The sequence below is a fragment of the Talpa occidentalis genome, unplaced genomic scaffold, assembly GCF_014898055.3.
Source record: "Talpa occidentalis isolate TD23 unplaced genomic scaffold, MPIMG_talOcc4v2.1 talOcc4.12, whole genome shotgun sequence".
Classification (NCBI taxonomy): domain Eukaryota; kingdom Metazoa; phylum Chordata; class Mammalia; order Eulipotyphla; family Talpidae; genus Talpa; species Talpa occidentalis.
The window spans coordinates 67,992,622-68,018,395 of NW_023601212.1; the positions used below are offsets into that span (position 1 = coordinate 67,992,622).

Below are 25,774 nucleotides of genomic sequence, written 5' to 3' on the forward strand. Positions count from 1 at the left end.
TCCAAGAGCTGGTTCAACAGGACAAACTGAGAATTGTGACCTCACTGGGGTGTGAACACCAGAACTCGAGCGGCAGATGGTGTGATTTAGTGGAAAGGCCATAGGACCGGGAGCTGGCAGCGGAGATGGCGCCTAGCTTCTCTTTGCCAACATGAGACCTAGGTAAGTCCTGGCGTCTCTTAGACTCAGTTTCCTAGGCTACAAAATGCAGAAGAAGAAAAAGTCCCTATCTAACATTTTTTAAAGTGTTGCGAGGTCCAATAGAGATAATATATGTGAAGGCTCTTTGAAAACTGAAAAGGTTACATTTCATTTCAACACATCTTTTGATGGCATTTCCGATAAGCCAAGCATGGATCTTATCCTTTACAAATACTAACCCCAACGTCTCTATGTGGTGGGTACTACTATTATCTCAATTTTCCAGAGAGGAAATAGACAGCGAAAGTATGACTCTCGCCCAAGAGTAACATAACTGGGGAGCAGCAGGTGGACCCCGAGTATGGAGTTCATGTTCTTATCCACCACACTGTGATGGCATCACACATAACTCCTACCAAAATTAAGAGTTTTACTCATATTAAAAAAAAACAGCAATAACAATACCTATCCCTGTATAGTTCTCCATATGTTACCTAAAGGCTTCTTGTATATACTATCTCATTTAATGCTCAAAATAACCCTGCAAGCTTACTACTATTATTATATTCCTTTGTATAGATAAGGAGAGTGTTTTTTGGACATCTCTTGATGGAGGACATAAGTTCAAATTATTTTTCCATTAACGAAGATTGGGTATAGTGCCCAAAGCATTCATATCCAGCTGGCTAAACCCTCTTCCATCTCTCAACATTGGCTTTTGAAACAGAAGACCCCCAGACAATAACAGAGCACAAAGAAGGCAAAACCCAGCAGGAAAGGTGTGTGTGTGTAATCAAGGCCAATGTCAGAGACAACTAGGAATATGACCTATAAAGAGGTATTTGTATGCAGTCCAAACGTCGCTCCTTTACTGATCCCATTCTAGGGCCAGAATATTCTACTATTAACTGAAAACCCTCCCATCAAAAAGTATCTTTGGAAGAATATCACATTATCATACACATCCCAGTGTGAACACTTTCATACTACCCTCTCCAATATCACAGCTACCTAAGAGCAAGCTTCAGCCTGCACACGGGGTAATTTGAAATGTAAAAGGTCACAAGATGGTTTAGATCAGAAAACAAGCAAGAAGACAAGGCTGAGCTGAGATCCTGAAAGCATTCCTGGGCAGCCAGTGCTATGGTGGAGTACAGGGACTCCAGGTGCATAGAGCCCCAGGGGAAGAGAGGTGTAGCAACCCAGGAAGTTCCAGTCAAAGAGATGCAGGAATTATCTCCTGGGATGTTCCTCCCCTTTGGATTTCCAATGTCTACTCATGGCACTGCCAACTGGTTCTCATCTCCGAAGAGCCATGCCTGCCTCCCTGTGAAGATGGCGGCTGTCATTGTGCGTGCCTACCAGGGATGCATGCACAAAGGAATCCCTGCCACAATGTAAGGAGGGGTAGGAGGAGAGGGGTGAGGGGGAGCCAGCAGCAGGGGAGGAAACTCTGGATGGTTATGTTAAAAAGGATTTGTTCCACTGTCAAAACCAGAAAGCTCTCCCCAAGAGCCAGCTTTAGGGAAGGAAGCCTGAAATGACAGAGAGGGGGTGGGATGCATTAAAGAGGCTTTTTGGGAAGGAGGCTAAAGTAAAGGAGAGTATTGGGCAAAAGGCAGGTGGCCAGAAAAATCCACCTCTGGACTGTGATGGACCATCAGTGCCTGGGGGATGAACAGAAACTGGGTCTCTGTTTCCCTGTGTCTATTGGGTCTCAGACAAAAGGGCCTTCCTGGGCCTCCCTGATGGCACAGGGGTTAGTCTCAGCTCTATCAGGCTATCAGCAGCCACTGCAGCATGAGTTCAATCCCTAGCCAGGGAGCTGACCCCCATGGCACAGCAGACCTCTTCTCCACAGCAGACCCTGCTCCCCTCAGCAGTGTATTTCAGTAGATCTGCCTGTTCTGCTCCCCACTCTGTGTCTGGTGAATCCTTTCATGGCCCCTCTGGCCTGTACCCCAGCTCTTGTATGCATAAATAAATAAAATAAATCTTTTTTTTAAAAAAGGGTCTCCAAAGCCACCTTGACTCTCCAGAGCAAGGACAGCTCTGTCCATCCAGGCCCTCAGAGACTCACCACACCTGGCTCTCTCCACACTGGGAGAGGGCCCATGGCCAGACAAGCTGCTGAAATCTATACAAGCCCACCTTCTACACTCCCACTTCTGAAAGATTCCATCCTGCCTCTAGAAACATCAACCTCTTCTCCACCCTGAGCTGGGGCCCCCCAAACCAAGCAGCATCAGCTCTCACTCAGGCTCAAGCTGTCCAAGCACTCAAAAGAAGACATATTGGGACAGTCCTGCAGAGACAGAGGGGACCATTTCTGGGCCCTGGGGGCACAGGCCCTAATCTGTTGCACAGTGAATGACAACAATGTTAAGAATGAAAATATGGTTTGTGGGGAGAATCCCCAGGAGCCCAACATTTTGGTATTTAAAGGAACTTTAATGAGCTTAAGAGGCTAATCTGGAGTTCAGGAGGGGGTGTTTTGTTTTGTTTTGAAAAATCCTTTTAAAGGTTCCTGAGGCTTGCTAGGGAGGAGGAGGCAGCAGAGTGGCTGCAAGGTAAAGGGGGGAGTGGGGGGAGTGGAGGGAATGGGGAGGTTGGGAGGGGGTGGCAGGGGTGGGGTGCGGGTGGGGAGGGTGAACCCAGGAGAGAAGACTGCTTCACAAGCCCCTTCTCTTTGCAGCACCAGAACCTGGAGCTGAAGAGATAAAGGAATGTTCTTTCCAGGCTGGAAAAGAAGCAAAAAATAGAGAATAAGTGATGTCTCTCTATCCTATGAAAATGCCAGCCAGCTTTGCACTGATGACTCCCTCTCCTGGCTCACTGAGGAGAGCATCAGACACAGACATTTCTCTGCTCCATCAAAAAATACCCACCTATAGTAGCAGGGCACACCCCAGCATCCATAAAGTGCCTGGCACATGCAAAAACAGGCTCAGAGGCCTAAACAGACACCCAAAGAATGTGGTCATGGGCCCCTATACCCCTCACCAAATACTGAGCCAAGTCCTGTTCTGTCACTCTCGTGGCCATATGACAGAACTATTGTTTAGTGCATCTAAAAGACTAATTAGTTTTCTCCAAGTGAGAGAAGCAAGAGGACTAACAGTCCATAAGGTCGGCCTGGGGGGAAAAAAATGAAGCCATTGATGAGATGGTGTTTAAGTAATATCTGATGCTTGCAGGAGTCAAGTTAATAAAATTCCACAGGGCATGGGGGAGTGAAGGGGAAGCAGAAGGGGACAGGGCCAGATGTGAAGTCTAGCTATGGCATATGGTCCATTCCCAGCAATGCTGGAAGCTAGAGCTATTTTCTGACATGAACAGAGTTTAATCGGGCCTATGAGACAAGGTAATCCAACCCATAGTGACCAGGAATCTATCAGGGCTTGTCCATTATTTGATAATGATGATGAGACATAAATCTAATAGGGTAAAGAGATACTAGGCCTGGAAAATCAGAAAGCCAAACATACTGTTATCCAAAAATAGGATCCCTTAAGTGGAATCAGAAAAGTCTGGAAGAGACCAAATTCTTTGATGTGATTTCAGCTAAAAGACTAGGAAAAGCACAGTCCATTTTGTATTTTTAGTTGTTATGACATGATGGTGCAATCATGGGGGATCTGGCCATGATTTCATTAAATTCGAGCTCATCCAAGCATGGCAGCCAGGTGACAAGCTCTACAGACGACTCGGTTGCCTTGGTTCACAACTGAAAAGAACAGCACAGAGGTGGATTGGTAAAATCCTTTTTTAACTACCCAGATGGGGCTATTTGTGTTCAGACCGAAGACACCCACAAGGTAGCAAACGGAGGGAAGACCACGGTTTTATTCCTTCCATAATATCTCCCCTAATACTTTAGTGTTTCTGCTGCATTCCAATCGCATCTGCCATCTAATGCCAAAAGAAACTTAATCCCTATCCTAAGTCTCATTTTATTTATTTTCAGTAGTGTGAAAACAAACATGTAGCAAGATTACAGTGTTTACACCTCCTTTCAGCCGGTATAGCTCTAATCCCCCTGCTAATTAATGCCAGGGCCAGAGTGATTTTATTAATTTCATCTTGGTTAAAAATATAGAGAAAGATAATTGTGCTTTACTGAAATAACAATTTGACATTTGGAGAGTGCTTGCTTCATTTCAGCAAGACGGTTGGCTTGGTTTCATTTAATACACGACGAAGCGGCTCAAAGCTACAGCCGACAGTGGTCAATGATAACATAACTAATTCTAGTTGATAAAACAGCCCACACAATGCTAGGCAAGGAGACTGGGGATGAATGTAAATCTATACAGCACCAAGCCAATTTCTCTGTCAGTTTCAGAAAACAGGCACAAAGGAAGAAAAGGAACCCATTTCTCTGTCCCCTAGCGATAAAAATTTTCTCTTGAATCTTTTCTGCAGTTTGCTCCTGAAAATCTGATCAAACCAAATCTGAAGAGGCTGCTGGCAACAACACTGTTCTACGTGTTGCTAAGAGACTTCCAGAAAAACATATAAGGTACTCTAGGGGGACACGATACATGCTGCAAAAAGGACCAGGCTTCCCTATAGGAAACTTTCTGAGAGGGTAGGAGCCGGGGCCTGCTCCACACAGCTCCTAAGCATCCTGATCTCATCCTGCAAAAGTCCGGCTAAGAACTCCTCTCTTAAAAGGTACATGTTAGAAAAATGGCAAAAAAACAAAAATGGAAAAGCAAAAAAGCTAAAATTCCAGCTAAAGCAGAAACTATTTTTAAATTTTTCTACGTTGGCTGTGATTGTACATTTTTCCCCCTAATACATTCCCAGAGTTGCACAATTGTGCTTCATAATCAATGTTAATGTGATTCAATATCAGTTAATGTGAACTTGACATCAAAAAATGACATTCTATAACTATAAGAAAGTGAAAATCAAAATCAACAAACAACTATGAACCAGAGACACTCTATGGGGAATGGGGGGCGGGGAGGAGAGGGATTGGGGTCAAAATAAGGGGGTTGCAATTGTATGGGGAATATAAAAATAAAATTTATTTTTTTAAAAAAATGACATTCTATAATATGCATTTACTCTAACAGCTGTAGTAAATTTCTAGCAATATAGTCAGTATTCTAAATCCTTGTCTGTTTTCTCACTTCTAAACATTATGATCCAAATCATTTCTTTGACCATAAAAATAACAATCTGATCATTTAATAAATGGAATTGTTCTCATTAGAGAAGCAATGCCTGCTCGTTATCGGAAAAAAAAAAAACCTCCCGGAATTAAAAAGCAAAAATTAAGACACCCCCCTCTAAAATAAGTACAGTATTTTGGTTAACACAAAAGTGCAAATAATACCAAGTAAGAAAAATGAAACTAAAAAGCGAGACACATGATGATCAGAAAAACTCCTATCACTGAAATCTGAAGAGCAAAAGCAACTCCTTAGCTGGGGGTATGACAAAAGTCCCAGAACTCTGCCGTATGTAAAACCAGACTGAATAAAAAACTTTTTTAAAAATGTGCTCCCTTTATGTAAGGATCAAAAGAATCCCACAAGCCTCCTCTGAAAAGCAATGTTCATATCTAATCCCCAGAATACTATTAATATCTACTCCTGCTATCTAATTTTATTTCAAAAATTTAAGTCTTAGGCTCCAAGAAAGCCCTACCCAGGGACCAATACATATAAAAAGAGAAAACACCTCTGAGCAAGGACTGTTTTCAATCACCCTCTAAAAAAAAAAAAAAAAAGATAAGTCGGTCTGCACAAACACACCACAGCCATGGACGGTGCTTATCCGGAGCTAAGCCCCCCTGCAATTGAACGCAGACATCGATTTATTACCTAGCTATGTTTGATTTTTATATTCCTTAAATTTTATTATGCCAGGAGCAAGGCCAACAGAAGATAAAGTAGAGCAAAAATCTAACCATTGGTTCTGTCATTTCTTATGTGGACTCCTTTTGTGAGTAACTGCATGCCCAATTTTGAGCACCAAATAACGTCAGAGTAATGAAGCCAAACTAACTCTTCTCCCTACACACACACACACATAGCCTCCACTACCTTAATAAAATGCAGAATTAGTTCATTACTGGGCCTAATGGAGATCATTACCTCTGCCATTTTCCCCTCGGGGCTGCCAATCAGCAGGTTGAAAGAAATATACAGAGAAAGCTTTAAGTGTGACAAGCACTTTGCTCCATCTCCGTCTTTTTCTTCAGAAAATTGGTCTGCTTCAAAGCAAGGGGAGAAAGCCCGGACGGGTCCTCGGAGGCGAGGTTTCCCAAGGCCTGCGATTTGCTGACATGTGGGGAGTTATGATGTTATAAGAACAGCCCTGATGACAGCAGGACTATCCCACACTGCTCCTAGGATGTCCAGAACAATCTAAGGGATAATGATAAACTTCACATGTGAGGGCAGAGGGTCTCGTCTGATGCATGGGGCCGCCAGGCACATGAAAAGAACAATATAAACTTGATTTAAATGTGGGATTCCTTCCAGAAGGCTTAATTATCTATTGTATTACCACATCCCCATTATTCAGCAGCCTCTTCTGTGTCTGACTTAAACCCAGCTACAATATTTGCTTGGAACAAATTCAGGGAAAACTCCAAACTCACCAGCTCAAGGAGGATTCAGTTCAATATGGACCATCAGTTATATAAATAGAAGTCCCCCTAGGCTGAAATATATTTTGGTTGTCTGCTAACTTTCAGGAATGTTGAAAACTGTTGAATCCAGCCTTTAAACATTCACACCTAGAGCCTCCTAGTTTTATGTGACACGGTGCAGCTTCATTCGAGAAATGTATCATCCCACTGAACTTGCTGTTTTCTTTTGATGACATGTCTAGAGCAATAAAGGTCATCTTTAGTTCTTAATTTCTAGACATTCATAAATCAGTTTTCTACACTCCAGCCTTAAATGTCTACTTTTTTAGATAATCAGAAGATAAATTATTCCTAAGGGTGTTACAGTGTATGAGACAAAGATCTAACAAAACACCCCCAAGTTTTCACATGAGTGGCTGTGTGTCTAAGATGCCATTGTCAATTCCATTTTTTTTCATTAGACAAACATGGTGTTTGACATCATAAAGGTGTAACTGGTTGATAGAATAGAATTTTCACTTTTTAACTGACTGTCACCAGGAATAAACAGCTAATAATTCAAATGCAAAGTTGCCCAACAGCCAAAACTGCACATGCAAATGGATAAAATAAATATGATAAACTCAGTTTATTAATGTTATGACAACCGCCTCACATTAGTTATCCTTTCATTTTAATTGTAGAAATGACATTTGAACTTTGTGAATTTTGGAGATAAGGACACTGCCTGAATATTGATTTGGATGAACTGCTCCATAATTTACCAGCATCAGTATCCCACCCCTTTAACTCCTATCTCACTTTCCTTTCCATTTGCCTCTTCTGGGCCTTAAATTATAAAAAGATACACAAAGAGGAGCAAAATTATTTTTACAAATATAGTTGTAAAAGAGGAAAAGTATTCTCTCTGCTTCTTGAATATTATTTAAAACTGAATTATATCCTTCTGTGTTGGATAAACAGCTAGTTATTCTGAATTACTTCAATTCAAGCAGAAACACTTGATAGTTAGGATAACACAGATGAAAAGCATGCCAGGCTATCAGCCTCCTGCAGGCAGGCTCTGAGCCTTTTTCTTGATATTCTTTTATGACCTAGCCCAGTGCCTTGCATGAAGAAACACTGATAAAATCTTGCTAATATAGGAATTTGTTTTGAGCCTAATACTGAAACAAACCTTTCCTTTCTCTCCTACAGCATCTAGCACGCAGACTGATACCATTATGGTTATCAAATACATTATGATTCCAATTTTGTTGCAAGAATGCAGCTGGGATGGGGACTGGAGGAGGAAAAAAAGAATACAATTCATCTGGAAAAACAACTGAGGGTTGAGCATGGACCAGTGCTGATATCATACCAGTCTAAAGCAACACCACTATAGACTTTCCTGTTTCCAAAATATATGTTAAAATCCAAATGAAAACTCCTCATTGTGATATCAACACCTCCCTGAACAATGTAGCTCTCACTCCTCTTATAAAATCTCGATGCCGGCCAACAGCTGGCAAGTTGATCCCTGCAATTTTCCCTTTGCAGAAATAGCTTTGTGAGGCAGAACTGACCCTAGTGGGCTAATAAGCCCAAACTGCGCCAAACCTGGAGGGCTGAAATGGAAGGGACATTGTTGTGTTAAGTACTTTACAACAACTGTTTCTTCTCCTCTTGACACAGCCTGACTTCCTTAAAGAAGATTTGAGCAGCCAGACAGCTGTGTTGACCCTAAAGCCTTCTTTGATTCCTGATTTTTTTTTTTAACAAACAGAATAGAAATTCACAACCCAAATCCTTTCCTAAGCTCCAATACTTTTGAATTTGCTAGTGTCGTGCCTGAAGGATGTGGACATTTCAGTAATCTATAAGCAGAAAGATAAAGACTGGGTCTCCACAATCCCCAAACCTGCAGATGAAAAGCCAGAGAGGAAAAAAAGCAGCAAGCGATCAACCAGAAGCTTTATCCAAAGGTGAGACTTGCTGTCGTGTGGGCAAAATCTACTTAATTACCTAAAAATCGCACTTTTCACTCAGAGACCATGACTGGAAACAGACAACCGAGAGCAGATACCGGTACCTCTTCTTTTAAAAATGTTAACTGTAGTTACCACTTTGTGAAATGGCATTTTCAGTTCTTATATATTTCTGTCTTGTATGACTTACCCAAAATGGACCATTGGGGACAGGGGAGGAGTTGAGTGCTGAAAAATGTAGTTATATTTCCCAAACAAAAAGATGCTGGTACTCTTTCCACATGGGAGTAAAATTCAAGTCAACGATTGCAAAGGAGCACCGAGTAGCAGAAAGAATTCTGCATGTGTGTGGTCACTAGTGCTAGCAGCCCTGTCGGGTTTAGTAGACCTCATAGCCTAGGCAACAAGGAAAAGAACACATTTGGGTTCTTCCATGATGCTCTTTGTTATACAAGAGCTGCACACCCTCTCCATTGTGTGTTTTTAATAATAAGACAGAAAGTGCGTTTCATGTGCACTGACTTTCCCTCCATCCTCACATAGTGCTGCCCCCTATATTCCCCAGTGACATAAGTAGAGTTCTGCTCATGCCACTCTGCCCCATATAACAGTCCTGGTGCACAAACACAGGTCCCATTCAAAATGCCTTTCTTTCCTTCAATATCCTCCATGGCCCTTCGAAGACAGAATCCCTATTAACTATGCATTTTGAGAAGGAAAATAGTTCCCTCTCCTAGAGGAAGAGGGACTAAGCAATTCCACTAGGCAACAGCCAAGTCTGCCAGGTGGAAACCAGGAAATGCACGCCGACACGATTCCCTGTCCTCAGCAGACTGGGCATCACAGAAATCTACAAACTGAAACATCCATTTTCAAATAAAAACCTGCCTCCTAATTCTCCTCTCCTACACCAAGAAGTTCCCCGAAAGGAGAAAACTGAACCTGCTGGGTGGCAGAAATACATGCCCAGAGGTGAATCAGGGAGGAAGGGGAGGAGCTGCAAGTCAGACCCCAACTTCTGCCCTAAGGGCCCCTGCCCCCAGGGTTTTGGCAAAAGGGATGGAAAAAGGAGAGATACAGCAAGAGAAAAAGCAAACAAACAAATGGGGGGTATGTCACTGAACCATTTCTGAGTGCAATCTGTCCGGATCGTGGTGGACAGCGTCAAGCAGGAAAGCACCAAGAATCAAAGTCATGGGATCAATCAGTTAAGGCGCTGATTAAAGCACTTGGGTGGTGCAGGTAGCTAAAGGAAACTGGGAATGGAGAGGGGAGAGAGTCTCTCTAGTGAAGGAGAAAGGAGGGATGTGGGGCTGGGAAACAAGCCTGATGGGATCAGCGCATCCACAAATTATTGTCCTCCGGTAATGGCCAAGTCGGGGTAGGTGCCAGGGAAGACTGAAACCTAGGCGAGCATACCAAGATTGATGGGGAGCCACTGCTCCAGCTTTGTGGGGCCTGGCTTGGGATTGGGCTCAACAGTGTAAATTTTTGGCGCCGCAGTGGGGGGGGGGGAGGAGGGGCAGGGGGGGACTTTGGGGTGAACAGGAGTTCTGCATCAGTGGGTATGCGAGTGCCTCTTGGGCTTTCCAGAAGCTGATGGGAAACAAATCAGCGCGCGCTGATGCCAGTGTGTGGGGCACGCTCGCACGGGCACGGGCACTTACTTCTCGTAGTCGTACTTGCAGTAGAGTTTCTTGTCCCTATAGAAGCAGGTGGTCTCCAGGGGCTCTTTGCAGGAGGCACACTGCACGCACTGTTCATGCCAGAAGCTGTCGTTGAGCCGCAGCAGAAACCTGTCTGAGATGACCCGTTGACAGCCCTCGCAGACAGACTTGGGGCTCACCGCTCTGCCTATAGCAGCAATAGATGTTCTCGGTGAGAGTGCCGACCCCCGGAATCCCAGCCAAACCCCACAGATACCTGCTTCTGATCACTCCACACCCAAGGATCCCCTCCCCCAAACCCCCACCCCAAGCACCCCCTGCTAATCAAGCAGAATTTGGAAAGCAGAGACAAATCAAACCAAGTGCATTTCTAATAAACAGGCATTATGTGGGAAAGTTTAAATTCTACCAGAGGAGGGGAGGGGAAATCAATAAGTGGGCTTTAAGTATCAAACCTACACAGGTATGCACATAAAGGGACTCCGATTCTGTAAAATTAGACTACAAATAAATGTGTGATCCCAGGTTTACCTTGTATTAAATCATTTACTATGCTCGTTTCTATTGACTATTTTTTAAATTGTGAGTGTGTAAAAAAATTGGTTTCCTTCTTCTGTTAAAAATGCGATTCTGTTCTATTTTTTATAAGGAAAGCTTTCAAAAATTTTTCTCTTCCTAAAATGTCCCGTGCGTACAGATAAAGACCGCCTCGTTCCAGGCAAATTCAATTGTTCAAACCAATGAATCCCAAACTGCTGCTTCTTGGCTGGTGTGCAAATTGCAGATGGGTTTTTCATAATTGAGAAGCATCAAAATAAAAAGAAATGAGGCGGGGGCGCAGGGCGCGGAGACGCAGCTAAGTGCCCGGGCTAGGCTTCCGGGAATCTAGCGCGCTCAAGTCACGCGTGAGGGCGAAACCGACCCAAACCCGACTCGGTGCAAACAGGGAATCTACTGTCCTATCCCTTGAATTGTCTGTTTTGCGGGCTTCTTGGGAAGGGGTGGGGGGCGCTTAGCAGCTTTTATGGGCACATTTCACAGCTACTTAAAGAAGTCCTTGTCCCCAGTAACAATACTCTAGTGCGCAGTGTCCCAAAGGGCCTGACCCTTCCTCATTTCCCTGCTACATTCCTGAGGCTTCCCTTTTGGAAGAACGGGCCACTGGCTCATGTGCGGGCAGGTCGCTTCGTGGCACAGACAGGTGTGTCAAGGAAAAAGCAGCACGATTGTTCTCAGTGTTAAAATTCTCTATTCCTTCGGCCTGTCTCGGTATCCACTGCCAAGCTCTGGCCGCCGGGAGAGGACGCAGGCCGGGGGAGCGCACAGAGTGATCGGCGGTGCCGCCGTCGATTGCAGAAGTTCGCGCGCTAGGTGCCAGGGCAGCAGCAGCTCTGACCCCAAGCTCTTCCCAGGCTGTGTGCAGCCGGGACCTTCCTGAATGCTCGGCGGAAAAGGGGGGACACTGAGAGCGTGATTTCCGTTTCGTCTAGGGAGTTAGGGGTGGGGTGGGGGTCATTCCTTTCGGGATACGGATTTATTCCCCTGAGGACCTGTCTCGTCCTCCGCCTTCACTTCTCTAGCTGTTCCGAGTTTCGGAGAGAAAGATGCAAGAGGTTTAAAAAGACAAAACGAAAATTTCCTCTCCCTAAAAGAATTACGTATACTCGCTTCCCAAACTTGAAAGCACCAGAGGTCTGTGCAGGGTGGATGAAGAGGGTGGTGGGAATCCCTGGCTTCGACTCTGAAAGCCCTGCGTGTGAGCCGTCCGTCGAGGTGGTTGGCTCGCTGTCCCTCCGCTGTCTCTGCGAGGCGGATAGGGAGGTGGGGAGAACCCGCCGGACCCGAGATCCGGCTCCAGTTAATTAAAGTCGAGGGGAGGGTCCCGCCGCGCCGGCTAATCCCCGCGCGGCGCTGCCCACCGGCCCGGAAAAGCCTCTCGGCGGTGCCCGAAGCTGAGATTGGGGCTGCAGTTTCGGTGGGGGCGAGAAGCCGCAGCGAACTTGGGCGCTCCGGGCCTTGGGTTTCAGATGCTCGCCCGAGGCCTCCGAGAAGAGGAGAGCATTTAGGAGACGTCGATCAGCACTGTGATTAAAAATCCAGCCCAGGGTATTTTTAATCACTTGCCACTCAGACGCCAGCGAGCAGCTCGCCTGCCCCTCACGGCTTTAGGGAATTCGGTGCCCGGCGCGCGCGCGAGGCCAGGGGAAGCTTGTTGGTTTGAAGCAGGATGGGCCCACGGGGAATGAGGAGTTGGGTTCAACTGCTTATAGGAAACTGGGAGCACCCGCAGCTGCTCCCCCATGACCGACAGAATCCGGGCAAGCCCGGGCCTCATAGCTGGGGTATGGCTAAAAGAGGGTGCGCCCGAGGTGCAAAGCCCAAATACTCACCCAGCAGCGAGGAGAAGGGGGCCGAGGTCTCGATGGCGCTTTGGAAGTTCTCCTCCATCTTCAGGCCGTCCAGCATGTTCAGGCCGGGCGGGGAGGACCTGCAGGGGAGAGGACACGATGCTGCTGGCGTCTGTGTCCTGTGGGATGCCGCGCGCGCAGCAGCCGCACTCCTGGGAAAGAGCGGAAGGAGACCTGAACAAGCCGGAGGGTAGAGTCCAGTTAGAAGTATGGGTTGGGGGAGAGAGAAGAGTCACCGGGAATTGCTCCGACTGATCTGATTTCACCCGAAGTCACCGCGTTATGTACTTAGGCCTCCGCCCCCCAACTGCGTTTCTTCCTTCCCTGCTCCCCACCCCCTCACCCCGTTCCCCAGCCCAGGTTTCCCATCCCTAGTCGGACTCCGCCCCAACCTACACTAAAGTGGGCCCCAGGGACGTCTCTGCGGGAAACCAGCTACTGGAGTGAGGTGAGGGATAAAAGAATGGGGCTCTCCCGCACTGGGCCCGGTCTGGCACGCTGGAGTACAGGGTCTACAGTCCACGCCCCGACCCGTCCCGTCGCGTCCCTCACCTGCCCCGGCCGTGTAGGGGTGCAGTAAGCGACCCCGACAGCGTCCCGCCTGCTCCCGGCTCTAGGCTCGGAGGTCTGCCGGGGGCGCGCGGGGGCGGGCGCGTGGGGCGCGCGGGGAGGTCCTCCCGCGGGTCGGCGGTGCCGGGAATGTCTGCGGGAGCAAAGAAGTCGCCTCGGGGAGGAGCCGCGGCTGGCTCAGCTCACTCTTGGATGCATTTCAAATCAACTTTCGGAAACAAGCCCGCCCGAGCTGGAGCCATGGACGCGCAGCTCGCCTTACCTGATGGGCGCGCTCGCTTCCCGCAGCCGGACTGGAACGAAGTTGCGAAGCGCCGGGGGAAGTTGGGGTCGGGGAAACCGTAGGCCCTCGGAGCTGCAGCCGGAGCGGCGAGCCCCGGCTCCGGCGCGCGGGGGAGGGAGCCTGAGGCAGCGCCGGCCCCTGGCTCCGCTCCTCCGCGCGCCGGGCCGGGCCGGGAAGTGGCCGCGGGCTGCCGGCCTTCTTGGGACGTCCTGTCCGCCTGCGCCGCTCCTCTGGGAAACTGGAGAGTCAGAAGCTTCTCCCAGGCTAGAAGGGAAGACGAGGCCCAGGGTCCTGGATGCAAGGCGGGCCCTGCCTGGCCGGGGCGGATCCGGCCTTTTCCAACAGGGTCTGCCGCGCTGCTTGCGCGGCGAAGGGAAGAGGGTGGAGTGCGACGGGAGGGGGCTGGGAGCGCGATCTGCCGAGGGGCCGCCGGGCTCACTTTTTCAACCCGGCTGCTCGGCCCACCTCGAGGCCAGTGCGGGGTGCGCCCTCCGCCACGGCGACCTCTCGGGCCAGCCAAGTTTCCTCCCCTCCAAGTGGATCTACTACCTCCAGGCGCACTGGCCTGGTGGCCTCTCGCGCCCTCGCGCCCCCGCCGGATCTCCGCGGAAATCTCCGCGCCACCTGGACCGCGGCGCTCGCACGCTGTTCCCTGGACACTCGCACGACCGCCTGTGACCAAAAAAGCACCGCAGTCTGCACTCCCGCTGCAGGAAGCGCCCAGAAACTATTTGCTGCGCGTGGCTGCGGCCCCCGCAGTTCCGAGCTCCTCAAACCCTTCTTGGTCACCGGGGACTCCCGCAAGTTCCCAATTCTGTTGGGCTGTAAACCGGTTCATCATTTCGGATCGATACCCGTTCACAGACAGGGTGTGCAAATGCCAGGGCCACAGCTTGGATCAAGCTCCTGATGGAGACGAGGTGGGAGCTGAGTCCCCGACGAAGAGCCGCGGGACATTGAGCAGGAAGTCAGCGAGAGGGGTTCTTAGGGGAGCAGGGATGAATCTATCGGAAATGTTAACTCACCACCCCTCCTTGCCTTAGCTTGCGAGGTTAGACTATTAGCCACTCCAGGAGCAGAAATAGGGTCTTTATCCGCTGCATATGGAAGGAGGTTAGCACGGAGCCTGACCCTAAGTGCACGATCGATCAATAAATCATAGTGCTGGGTAACGTTTATGGAACATTTCTTTTTTGTCAGACTTGGTTACATAGTAAACCCATTTGGTCTTTTCAAAAGCCCTGTGAGGTGGAGAGAGTTATCCTCCAAATATTACCGAGGAAGAAAATGGGGCAGCAGCAGACACACCTGAGCACCCCAGGAAGAGCTAGTTCAAGGGAATTCTCTTGGGGGGGGGGGCTCAGTTTCTGCACAGAAGGACTGAATTGGAATTACCAGGCGCTTTGACAAGGTGAACCTGAGCCGGTGAGATGCCACACAGCAAGCGTTTTTCTATCACCTCCTCAGAGGGCAGCACTACTTTGCTGTTTTTAAAGACAAAGTGCTGGCAGCAACTTGCTCCAAGGCTAAGGACAATGACCCCTCTAGCCATTATAAGTGCTCGCTGCCAGGAGGCACAAACCAAACACTGAAAGTGACTTCAGAGGGAAAGAGAAAAGGGCAAAGAGTTTAATAGTTTACATTTGAATGCTGCTTTACACTTTTCAGGCTATTTTCACATACCTGATTTTTGCTTGATCTTTACAACAAACCTTCGAGGTAGGCAGAACAAATAGTTTTATCCATTGTTTCTGATGAATCTTTGGGGCTTAACAGGCCCAGGAGATTTCGCTGATGTTGCTTAGACATGGCTAGTGGCATGTCTCCTGACACCTGTCCTTTGTCCTTTCTGCCACCCCGGGAAGAGCCAGGTGTTAAAAATATGAGTTACAAGTATTCTTATGCTAATATATAAAATAGAAGTGAGGACAAAATGGGAAAAAGGCAAATGTGATCATAGGAATATTTTTAAATGCTCCAGCAAGTCCTGGTTTCACTAAAAATGCTGAATTTATAAGATGTGTTTAGCTAGTTTTAAGAATGTTCCTTTTAGAAAATATCCTGCAAGTGGACAGATTCTCATTTGATCTGGTACCCAAATCTTCCAAGTTGTCCTTGCATATGAAATCAGCTCGATTCCTGTCAATTACACAAGTGTTTGATGGAAATGACTCTCCCCCCTGACTTTGAGGCACCTTAAGATGTGTCTCACAATCATTTTATAAGCCCCACGGTCCCTAGTGCAGATGCAGGCACATATATGTGATTTACTTTGCGATGCATGAGTGGCCCTCTTACCGGAGTAGGGCAGCCCTGAGTGCAGAGGAAAGAACAACCTCAGGTCCATTCGCAGCTCTGCTACTGAGTCTGAATCATCCTCTCAGGGCAAACTTCCTTTCTGAAATAAAGGGGCTACCCTGTATGGCCTGTAAGGGGTTCAGAGTCTAGGTTTGTGAAGTTAGATTGACTTTAAAATGTGAGTGGGCATTTGACCCAAGGGTCCTAATTGTGTGGTTTGCAGATTTTGTCTAGGTATGGACTGGTTGATGTGTCTGACTGATGTGTCTCAAGTGATAAGAGTACAACTTGTTACTTGGAGTTCTCTCTTTTTTTGCTTTATTCTACCTCTTTCAAATGCATGGAGGATCGTAAATCCCACCCTTGTCCCAGTGTCATCTTACTTTGGCCAGAGTAACATGGGTGGGTGGGTAAGCAGACATCTCTCCATCTAAGATCCTCCTCATCATGCCTTGTGGTTTTCCATTTTAAACTCTAACACCATTATTTCATCTTCCAATGAAAGAAGACGCCACAGAACACACTGTCCAGACCCTTATGAAGAATAAGACATGTTGCCCTTTTTAATCAGAAAAGTATTTTTTTCTGAGAATTAGTAGAAGTGAGGTAAACAGGATTCAGACAAGATGCCAAATGTATAGACTTTCAGAGCTGGACCTTTAAAGCTCATGGTCTAACTATGTCTTTTATTTTGGGTCAAACTTCATTTTCCTGGAGCTGCCCCTCGCGTCTATTGATTCTTCAGGGCTGGCCATTCAAAATGTCAAATCCTACTTCCAAGACCTGTCAGGTGTGGGCAGCACTACTCTCTTCATCCCATCCCCTTCTCTCTGAACCTACTCCAGTGTTTCCACAGCTCTCATAAGTTACAGCACCCAGATCTACTGCAACTTGCCAATAATATTGTGTTCGGGGATCCCTCTCCTTCCTCTAGCCATAAAACACCCATGCACGAGGCCTGGTTTGGCATTAGCATTTTCACTGACTGCTGTTGACTCACACTGTCTGTGTGATTAACAGAACCTCCTCAGTCCTTTTCCCCAGAGGCTGCTGTGGTAGGCCACATCTTCCCCCAGTTGCAATAGTCCAACTGGTGTTTGGACCCAAGATTGGAAACTTACATTTATCCCTGCTAAGAGATAGGCAGCTGCTGCAAACATCAGGAATCTTGCAATTTCAATCAGATTCCAAGGAATTCAGGGACTGAAATATGGGAACCTTGCCAGGTTGGTCTGGAAGTCACCATCATTGGAGGAAAACAAGCAAAGGTCAATGAATGAAGAGTAAGTAGCTAGGGGATCCCAAGGGTGGGGTGCAGGGGAGTGCTGCAGACACCTTATAAACTGGGGTGCCTCCTCAAGTGGGAGGGGCCCCAAATCCTGCTCCAGTTCTCGTCCATCGTCCATCATCCATCATCCGTCGTCTGTCTTCAGTCAAGTAGCAATCTGTGGAAGATGAGATCGAGGCAGGCAGAGCAGTGGTGGAGCTATGATTTCTATGGCTTAAAAAAACAGAAGCAAAACTATCAGCCTGTTTGTGGCTGAGGTTTGAGGAGAGGAGTAAGAAGGGAAGGAAGGGACCCAGGATGGTGAGAGGGAGGCAGAAAGGGAGGGAGAAGGCCATCCTGCCACAGAGTGGAGATGACAGGAACATGTTTTTTTACTTTCCTTTTCTTACTCTCATTTCTGTGTTTTATTAAGGGAAACACAAAGGGAAAATTGTGTTATTTGTTAAAAATGTCAAAGTGCATTTCAAGCAAGAGGAAAAAAAGCAGGCACATTACCACCGAGAAAAAGCAGCACTATAATGGGGGCAGCTAGGGACTGGCACAGTGGGAGGACACCCCTGGAAACACCAACTCTCCTGCCCCCTCCTCCTGCCCCCCAACCTCCTGGTCCTGTGTTCCTTTGATCTCCAAAGGGACTGGAGGATCAGGTACCTCAGCACTTTCTGGTGTGAAAGGCAGCAACCCATACCAAGTGCTGGAACAGAGGGAAAACAGGGGATCAGATGTGGACGGTTCATGGAGTATAAGCCAGATTCTTCACCAATATGGCAAGGACAGCCCCAGGCATGGAGGAGTCTCCATTTAAAATACCCAGTTCTTACAATCTTGTGGTAGAACCACCTACATGCTCACTTTACCATCCCACTGGACTGTGAGCTCCTTCAGAAAAGAATTCATGATGATTCAGCTTTCTCTTGTGCCTAGTACAATGCCTGAACTACAAAAGAGACTCAAGGAATATGTATTGATTAAAGAATGCCCTGAAGTTTTAGTCCACTCCAGGACGTAAGTGAATGTACTGGAAAGAGCATCTATGGACTTTGGAAACAGGGTCACCTAAGTTCAAATCCAAGCTCTGGCAATTTTTAACTATTTAAAGTTAAATCACTCAACCTCCTCATGTTCCAGTTTTCTTACCTGCACAAGGAAGGGAATAAAATATTCCTCAAGAGTTCATAGAGATGGTGGATATAAACAATCTAATAATCTGTCTGGTTAATTTAATGTTCAAATATCCTCTAGCTCCCCTAGAAAGAATAGATACAACTTTTGAAGGAAAATCATCTCATCCACGTGTGTCTTTGGCTAAGCAAGGCGTTTCCGAGACCAGGATTCACAGTGCTCGCTGTCTGGGAGAAAGGGTTCTGGGGTCACACAACCTTGATCTTGTGTGTTCTTGTCTCCGCCACTTATGATGGCCTTGGCCAGTACCTTAGTCTCTCTGAGCCTCAGTTTTCCCATTCAATAAGTTGAGGAAATCATGGCATGTTAAATAAATAGGTGTGTGTTAAATAAAATAACACACACAAAATGCCTAGCACGGTGACAGGTAATTGTTAAGAATTCAATGAAATTTAGTTACCATCATCATTATCTCAGAATAAGTACCTCTAGGACCAAGTTTATTGACATCTACTGGGCAGGTACCTTGGACTTGGGGTTAGGTATCTAGAGAAGAAGATTTGTCTTGGAACAGAGCTGGACTGAAGAGTCTTTGGCACTGAGCGAATTTCACGTGGTGTCTGGCTCTTGGCTCCACCCACAAGCTGAGCAAGAATTTCATTTGGAACAATCCCACATAATTAAGTCCCCAGATTGCAGCTTCCTCCAGGAGCTTCTCACTCCTGGGCTCCGACCAGCCCCATTTTTGACATCTACATGTTACACTTTACACTAAACCCCAGGAACTTCAAAATAATGGGAAGGCAGGGCACAGGGAGTGAACTCCCCAGGCCTCCAAACAGAGAGAAAGCTGTGAAAAGAGAGCTCCAACACGAGGTGGTGAGACCACCCATCCACCACACCTCTGTGGGAGCAAGGTGCATGTGTAGGTGGATTAGACAGAGGTCCTGGATACAAGGCCCAGTGCAACAAAAAGGGGCCTGGATAAAGCCTTTTGTGGCACTAAGGTATCCAGCTTTTCTGGGATGGGGGGTGGGGGGTGTGCAATGCTGGAATAGGGCCGCTCCCAATGAGCCATTAAGCAGGCAATGCCCAGGGCAGAGGCTACTCTGTGTGCACAGGTGCAGAGGCTGCCTCCTCCAATTCAGTAGCAAGACCCTGGCTATATGAAGATATTTCCAGAAAGGAAAGGGCCTCAGCTGCACTAACACTCACCAAGGACATTGGCCAGGTGGCTGCTGATAGGACACTGAGGACTCCCTTTCTCCCTTCCCCTAACCACCTACACACTCATTTCTTCTGGTGGACATGCCCTGTTATTCATTTGTTAATTTACTTGCATAATATATCCCACCTAGTTTCCAAAAAGGATTTGCGGTGACATACAAATACCATCAGCATTGCCATGGATTATTTAAACATTAAAAGTATATACTGGGAAAAGAAGAAAAATTACTCCCAAATAACAACCTGGAGGTAGTAATTGTGATAGGCTATTCAGTGTCACTTTCATTTTCCAAATTAGGACAGAGAAAAATGAAGCTCTACAAAATTGCTATGATTAGATCAAATGGTGTCAGTTATATTTTATATGCCTAATTGGCTTTAGGAAAGAGTCTATAATAAAAGAACAAAAATATTTAATTCATGACCACAGAGATTAAATCTCATTTAGAGTATGGAAACATTTTTACTTTTTTTGTTGTTGTTGTTGACTGAAAAGAATTCTAGTAACTTAAAACTAAAGGTATTTAGCAACAAATAACATAAGACTACAAGAGTAGGAATAAAGAAAACAGAGACTTCAGCTGTACTGAATGTAAGTGAATTGTTGCCTCTTGAAGGCAGCAGTGTCTTTGTTTTGCTCACCAGGGTTTGATCTACCATAGCTCCGAGTACATAACTGACACCTGTCAGGTATGAATGTTTGAGTGCACAAATAAATACTGTGATTGAGAACCTTTGCCTCTGAGCTCTCTGGTAGTTAGAGCAAAAAGAGAAACACTCCACATACATTTTTTTTTTTTTTGCAACAGGATTTAAGTTGTGATTATGGTTGTTTTGTTTTGTTTTGTATTGTTTTGTTTTGTTTTGTGTAAGCAAGAAAGAAAGTATATCCTTCCTTGTGCCCAAGTGGGTGAACACTCCAATCCTCTGTGCCAGGCATAAAATGAATATTTGCTTCACAATGTATGAAAGAGACTGTTACAAAGAATGTTTCTCTGATGCATCTAAAATACAATAATTTCTATGTTTCTAGTCCCATAAATAATTTATGTACAACCTTTTTTGAACCTTGAATGTGGGTAAGGAGGGATATCAGAAGGTTGAAGGTGAAGGCATTCCAGGCAGATGGCAGGACTTGAAAAAGGGCACCAAGGGCAGAAGTTAAGGTAAGCTGAAGGATCTCTGTGAACACAGGGCAGTGGGGCAGACAAGGAGGGCTGGATACCAGACATTCAAATTTATTACTCAGCAGGTAAGAGAGCCTTCAAAAGCTTTGGCTCAGAGTAATGAAACAATAGAGAATGTGGTCTAAGATGGCTCAGACTGGTAAAGGCATGGATGATGAATTCAAAGGAAGAAGAAAGAAGAGGCAGGACAGGTAACTTTCAGTCCTCTAGAATAAGTGAAACATCTGAGTCCAGACCAGGGACAGCAGCAATGAAATCAAGGGGAAAGAACGAAAAAAAGACATCTCAGAAATCAAGTCAACAAAACTCAGTGTCTGGTGGTGAGGTGAGGAGAAAGGAATCAAGAAAGCTTGGAGCAACGGCGGGGACCATCACGGAAGCAGGAAATGCAGGAGGAGCAGTGGGATGGGGTGCAATTGAAGTTTGGTGACTTTTCAAAATGTTTCACATTGATTATCTCATGGATTTCACATGCAAGTGGAGCGCGATCCACCCTGAACATCAGCCTGAAAAATACCCTGCCTCTGACTGCAGCTGCCAAGATTCAATGATCAAATCTTTGCTGTGGATCCTGGCAACCCCAGGGCACCCACCTGCAGGTGTCTCACCAACTTAGGCAGCCCTGAGCCCTCTTGAGGGCTCAACCACCCGTCCTGGTTCTGTGCCAGCAGCAGCCGAAAGCCAGGCAGTGCAAACACTCAGCCTGCCATGCTCGCCAGGAACACGATGGGTGTGCCCCAGAGTTCAGCCAGAGTCTTCCAGAACATCTGGGCAGGGTGGGGAGGGAGGAGCCCAGCCAGTGGAGTTTCTTTAGCGACTCATCTTTCTTCCCACTGGGTAGCGGCTTTGGTTTCACCGCTGACTCACTCCCAGGCACAAGCCAGCGGTGTCCCCCAGGCTGCATCTCCTCCCCTGCACTACAGGATGGAGGTTCTCACCTCCTTAGATGCACGGCTCAGCCCGCCTGGCTGAGCCTCAGCTGGATGGGTCTAGCAATCTGGGAATGAGAACAAACACTGACCTTGTCACGAAAAGTCAGCCCTGGGAGGGCTCCTTAGTCTGTCGGACCAGTCATTCCACAGAGGAGAGCATTGCAAGCTGGGGCCTTGCTGCCCCACTCTATCACTCCTGGTTTTCAGACCCACCATTTGAGTCCTCTGACGGGAGCCTGAAAAAGTCAAAATTTCTCCTTACAAATTGGCCACAATCAATTTTTCTAAAATTTTCTAGCCCTATCTCCTCACTCCTCTGTTTCTTTCCTTTCCTCTCCCACTTAACTCCTCAAACTAACACTCTGCTCCACCAGTGACCCCAACATGCCCAGCATACCCTTATTATTGGGTACAGGTGGTGGCCTCAGCCAGAGTTCCCATCTTTCCCCTCTGGCCTGCTGAATCCCTACCTGCTCTGCTGTCAGCTCATTGGCGCTCAGTCTGGGCCCCCACACTGTTGAGCATTTACCCCATCATATGGCCAGTTTAATTTCAGAGGCCTGCTTCCTTCTCCAGAAGCATACACACCTGTGTCCCATGGAGTTTTATGTCCTCTCTGCTGATGGAGGTGGGAAGAAGAAGGGAAAGGCAGACACCAGACCTCCTGCTTTTTAAGATTTCATGTTATCCCATTTCACTTCTATGAAAGAACCACATGAGGGGGCTCCCTGGTGGTGCAAGGGGTTAACATGCAACCTATGAAGCTGTCAACAGCCTCTGCAGCACAAGTTCGATCCCCGGCTGGCCAGGGAGCAACCCACAAGGCACAGCAGATCTCTCCTGTTTCTCCCGCTGCTCCCCTCAGCAGTATACTTGGGTCAATCTGCCTGTTCTGTTCACACTCTGTCTCTGGTGAATCCTCTCACCACCCCCCCACACCTCTGGCCTGTACCCCAGCTCTTATATACATAAATAAATAAATCTAAAAAAAAAAAAAAAAGAATTCCATGAGTCCCTGTTTTTGCTAACTGGAAGAAATCTGAGCATTTTCACTTTACAACAAAAGGGAAAACAGCATCAGCATTGGTTTTGCAGCAGCTGTTCTGGAGGTAGCAGCACCCAAGCAAGATGTGGCCCCGCCAAGCACCTTTCCTAAAGCTTCTTTACCCAGGCTGCTCTTCAATCATGCTATTCCTGTTTCAGTAATGTGCTGGTGTTATTTCAGGTTTTATGTGCTAATTGATAAGATTTGGTGGGTTATTTATTTGGGCCTGGCAACACTCACAAATTTTTCCAGATGGTAATTCCTTCTTCATTTTAGCTTTAAAAAAGTCCCATAGGCCTGCTCTACTTTCCCAAAGTGGGGAGACCTGTATTGAAAGGGTTCAAAAGATAGAGAATAAAAATGGATGCAGTGGGGCGCTCTCAGTCCCCTCTTCCCAGATACCCTAAAAACCCAGGTTTTAGGTTCTTATAGAACTTTTCAGGGATTTTTACATGCATTGAAGGAAATGCAACCCAAAAAGCAACCCTACCCTAAACTGTTTTTTCCCCACAAAAGGCCCTTTCAAATCCTTCAAATTCCTCGTATTTATCCTGTCTTCATTTAAATGGCCAACATGAAGATTTAAATATCCATGAAATAAAACCACATATTTCATGAAGTTAGAGTACAAGGGCAACTTACTTTTAGAACAGATTGTATTCCTGGGAAATCATGTTATCAGTACATTGAGAGGTACGTTGTTGGAAAAAGTTATCCAGCAGGGTTTCTTACCAGTGAGGAAACAGTACACAACACTACTTTTCTTTTTCTTTTTTTTTCTTTTGTTAAGATTTAAAGCCTTAATTAATTTATTTATTTTTTAATGTTTTTAATTTTTTAATTTTATTTTATATAATTCTTAAATCATTTTTCATTTTTGCACAATGTATGCATTTTCATTTTGGTTATATTCCCCATACAATTGCACCCCCCCTTATTTTGACCCTAGTCCTTTCTCTCCCCACCCCTACCCCCCCGCCGTAGTGTGTCTGTAGTTTATAGTTGCTTGTTGATTTTGATTTTTACTTTGTATTAATGAGTCTTTTTTCCTGGTCCCTTATTTAGGTTTTCTAGATTCCTGCTATGAGTGAGACCATCCAGTATTTTTCTTTTTCTTTCTGGCTTATTTCGCTGAGCATGATCCCTTCAAGTGCCATCCATGTTGCTGCAGATTGCATGTGTTTATCTTTTTTGAATGCTGAGTAATATTCCATGGTATATATGTACCACATCTTCTTGATCCAGTCATCTATTTTTGGGCATTTGGGCTGTTTCCAAAGCTTAGCTATTGTAAATAGTGCTGCTATAAACATAGGGGTGCAGGTGCTCTTTGGAATTGATGTTTCTGTGTCCTTTGGGTAAATACCTAGGAGTGGAATTGCTGGATCATATGGAAGCTCTATGTTTAGTAGGTCCAGAAATCTCCACACAGCTCTCCATAGTGGTTGGGCCAGTTTGCACTCCCACCAACAGTGCAGGAGAGTTCCTTTTTCTCTACACCCTCGCCAACATTTGTTGTTGCTAGTTTTTTTAATATGTGCCTTTCTCACTGGTGTGAGATGGTATCTCATGGTAGTTTTGATTTGCATTTCCCTGATTACAAGTGAGGTTGACATTTTTTCATATGCCTGCACAACACTACTTTTCAAACTACATATTAGGTTCAGATTTGTTAACACAGCAATTTATTAGAAACCAGTAACACAACACACATTTTAACAAGAGCAAGAGTTTCTCCAACAGAAACCCCCTCAAACTTGTGAAACAAGGAGCACCAGAGCTCAAGCAGCCCCATGGCCTGGGGGATCCAGGCATCAGAATCTGGGGTTCACAGCTACTTCCTGGGAATGTCAAGCTGGTGCTGCAGTTGTTGATATTAACACTCAAAGGCACTACCTTAATGGCTTGATCTGCTGAATATTAAATCCATTTTCCATTTTCCACAGGCCCACCCAGCCCATGGCCTGTTTTTATAAGACCCACAAGCTAAGAATGGTTTTTTACATTTTTAAAAAATTTCAAAAAAATTAAAAGGGGAATAACATTTGGTGACACATGAAAACTCAATGAAATTTAAGTTTCACTGTCCCTAATACAGACAATTCCTCCTTGTGGTTACTGTCACAGTGTGATGGGCCATGGCACAACAAGAACTCAAGTAATTCAGACAGTGACCACATGGTCTCATGCCTATAGGACTTACTAGCTGGCCCTTTCACAGAACGAATTTGCCGACCCCTGTTCAAGGATGCTCCAAGACCCAAAGCAGGTGTCTGATGAGAAGGTGTCTCTCTTCCAGCATGGGGTGTCTACAACTGGCCACACAGGTTGTTCGATTCTTGGAAAGGTAACCTCAGCAGTAAGACATTTACTCCTTTTGAAGTAAGGCACCTTCGCCATGAACCAGTACCGGGAGCTCCTTCATCTACACCAGAGGGCCACACTGGCCTTTCCCAGCAGGTCATTCCTGGAGTTCAAGAGGGCAGGTGAAGTCACATTGCCCTCCCACAGAGATACAGCTGCCGCAGGAGGGTAGGATCTCTCTTGCCTGCAGTTCCTCTGACAGCCTCCTGACCTGGGTGGGCAGCCCCCAGAGAACCCAGGGCCTTGCCAGGTCCACAGAACTCCCCCTAGATGATGCTTGAAAATGAGACCACCTTGCTATGCAGGAACTCTTATAAGGCTCCTGGTCCCAGACAACCATCTGAATCTTGGTGGTTGATCATCAAACGTATTAGATTTGAAGTGTCAGTAATAAAAAGGAAAAAGGGGGAAAAAATATGTCTCTTCTCACTTCTCCTTGCCCACTGCCAACCCTCCTCCTGCAGTTCCAGTCCAGCATGCTGGACCAGTGATCTCTCAGCTAGAAACTTGCCCTTCGGGGATAGGGCTAGGACTCTGCAAACCACAGATCCAGGTGATTCCATGTTAGGCTCTGCTGAGTCTGGGTGTAGAAGAGGGATTGACCTCTTCCCAGAGATTTGTTTCTTTGGGCTCCCTGTTGTTCTGAGGACATCAGGCAATGGATA

General features: G+C 46.3%; 1 protein-coding gene and 1 long non-coding RNA gene across 2 annotated transcripts in view; one reads left to right on the plus strand and one right to left on the minus strand.

Moving 5' to 3' along the window:
• The window catches only part of LMX1A (LIM homeobox transcription factor 1 alpha), a 146,916-nt gene extending 133,258 nt beyond the window's left edge, over positions 1-13,658 (minus strand). Inside the window, exons 1-3 of the mRNA XM_037506604.2 lie at positions 13,626-13,658; positions 12,776-12,873; positions 10,386-10,572 (exon numbers count right to left, since the gene is read on the minus strand). Coding sequence (XP_037362501.2) covers positions 10,386-10,572; positions 12,776-12,851 — 263 coding nt within the window. The 5' untranslated portion in view covers positions 12,852-12,873; positions 13,626-13,658. The remainder of the gene's footprint in view (positions 1-10,385; positions 10,573-12,775; positions 12,874-13,625) is intronic.
• Positions 65-8,266, plus strand: LOC119241356 (uncharacterized). The gene is made up of 4 exons (XR_005124300.2): positions 65-162; positions 721-1,538; positions 4,567-4,818; positions 7,949-8,266. It is a non-coding gene; the product is annotated as an uncharacterized LOC119241356 (long non-coding RNA).
• Positions 13,659-25,774: the final 12,116 nt, after the last annotated feature.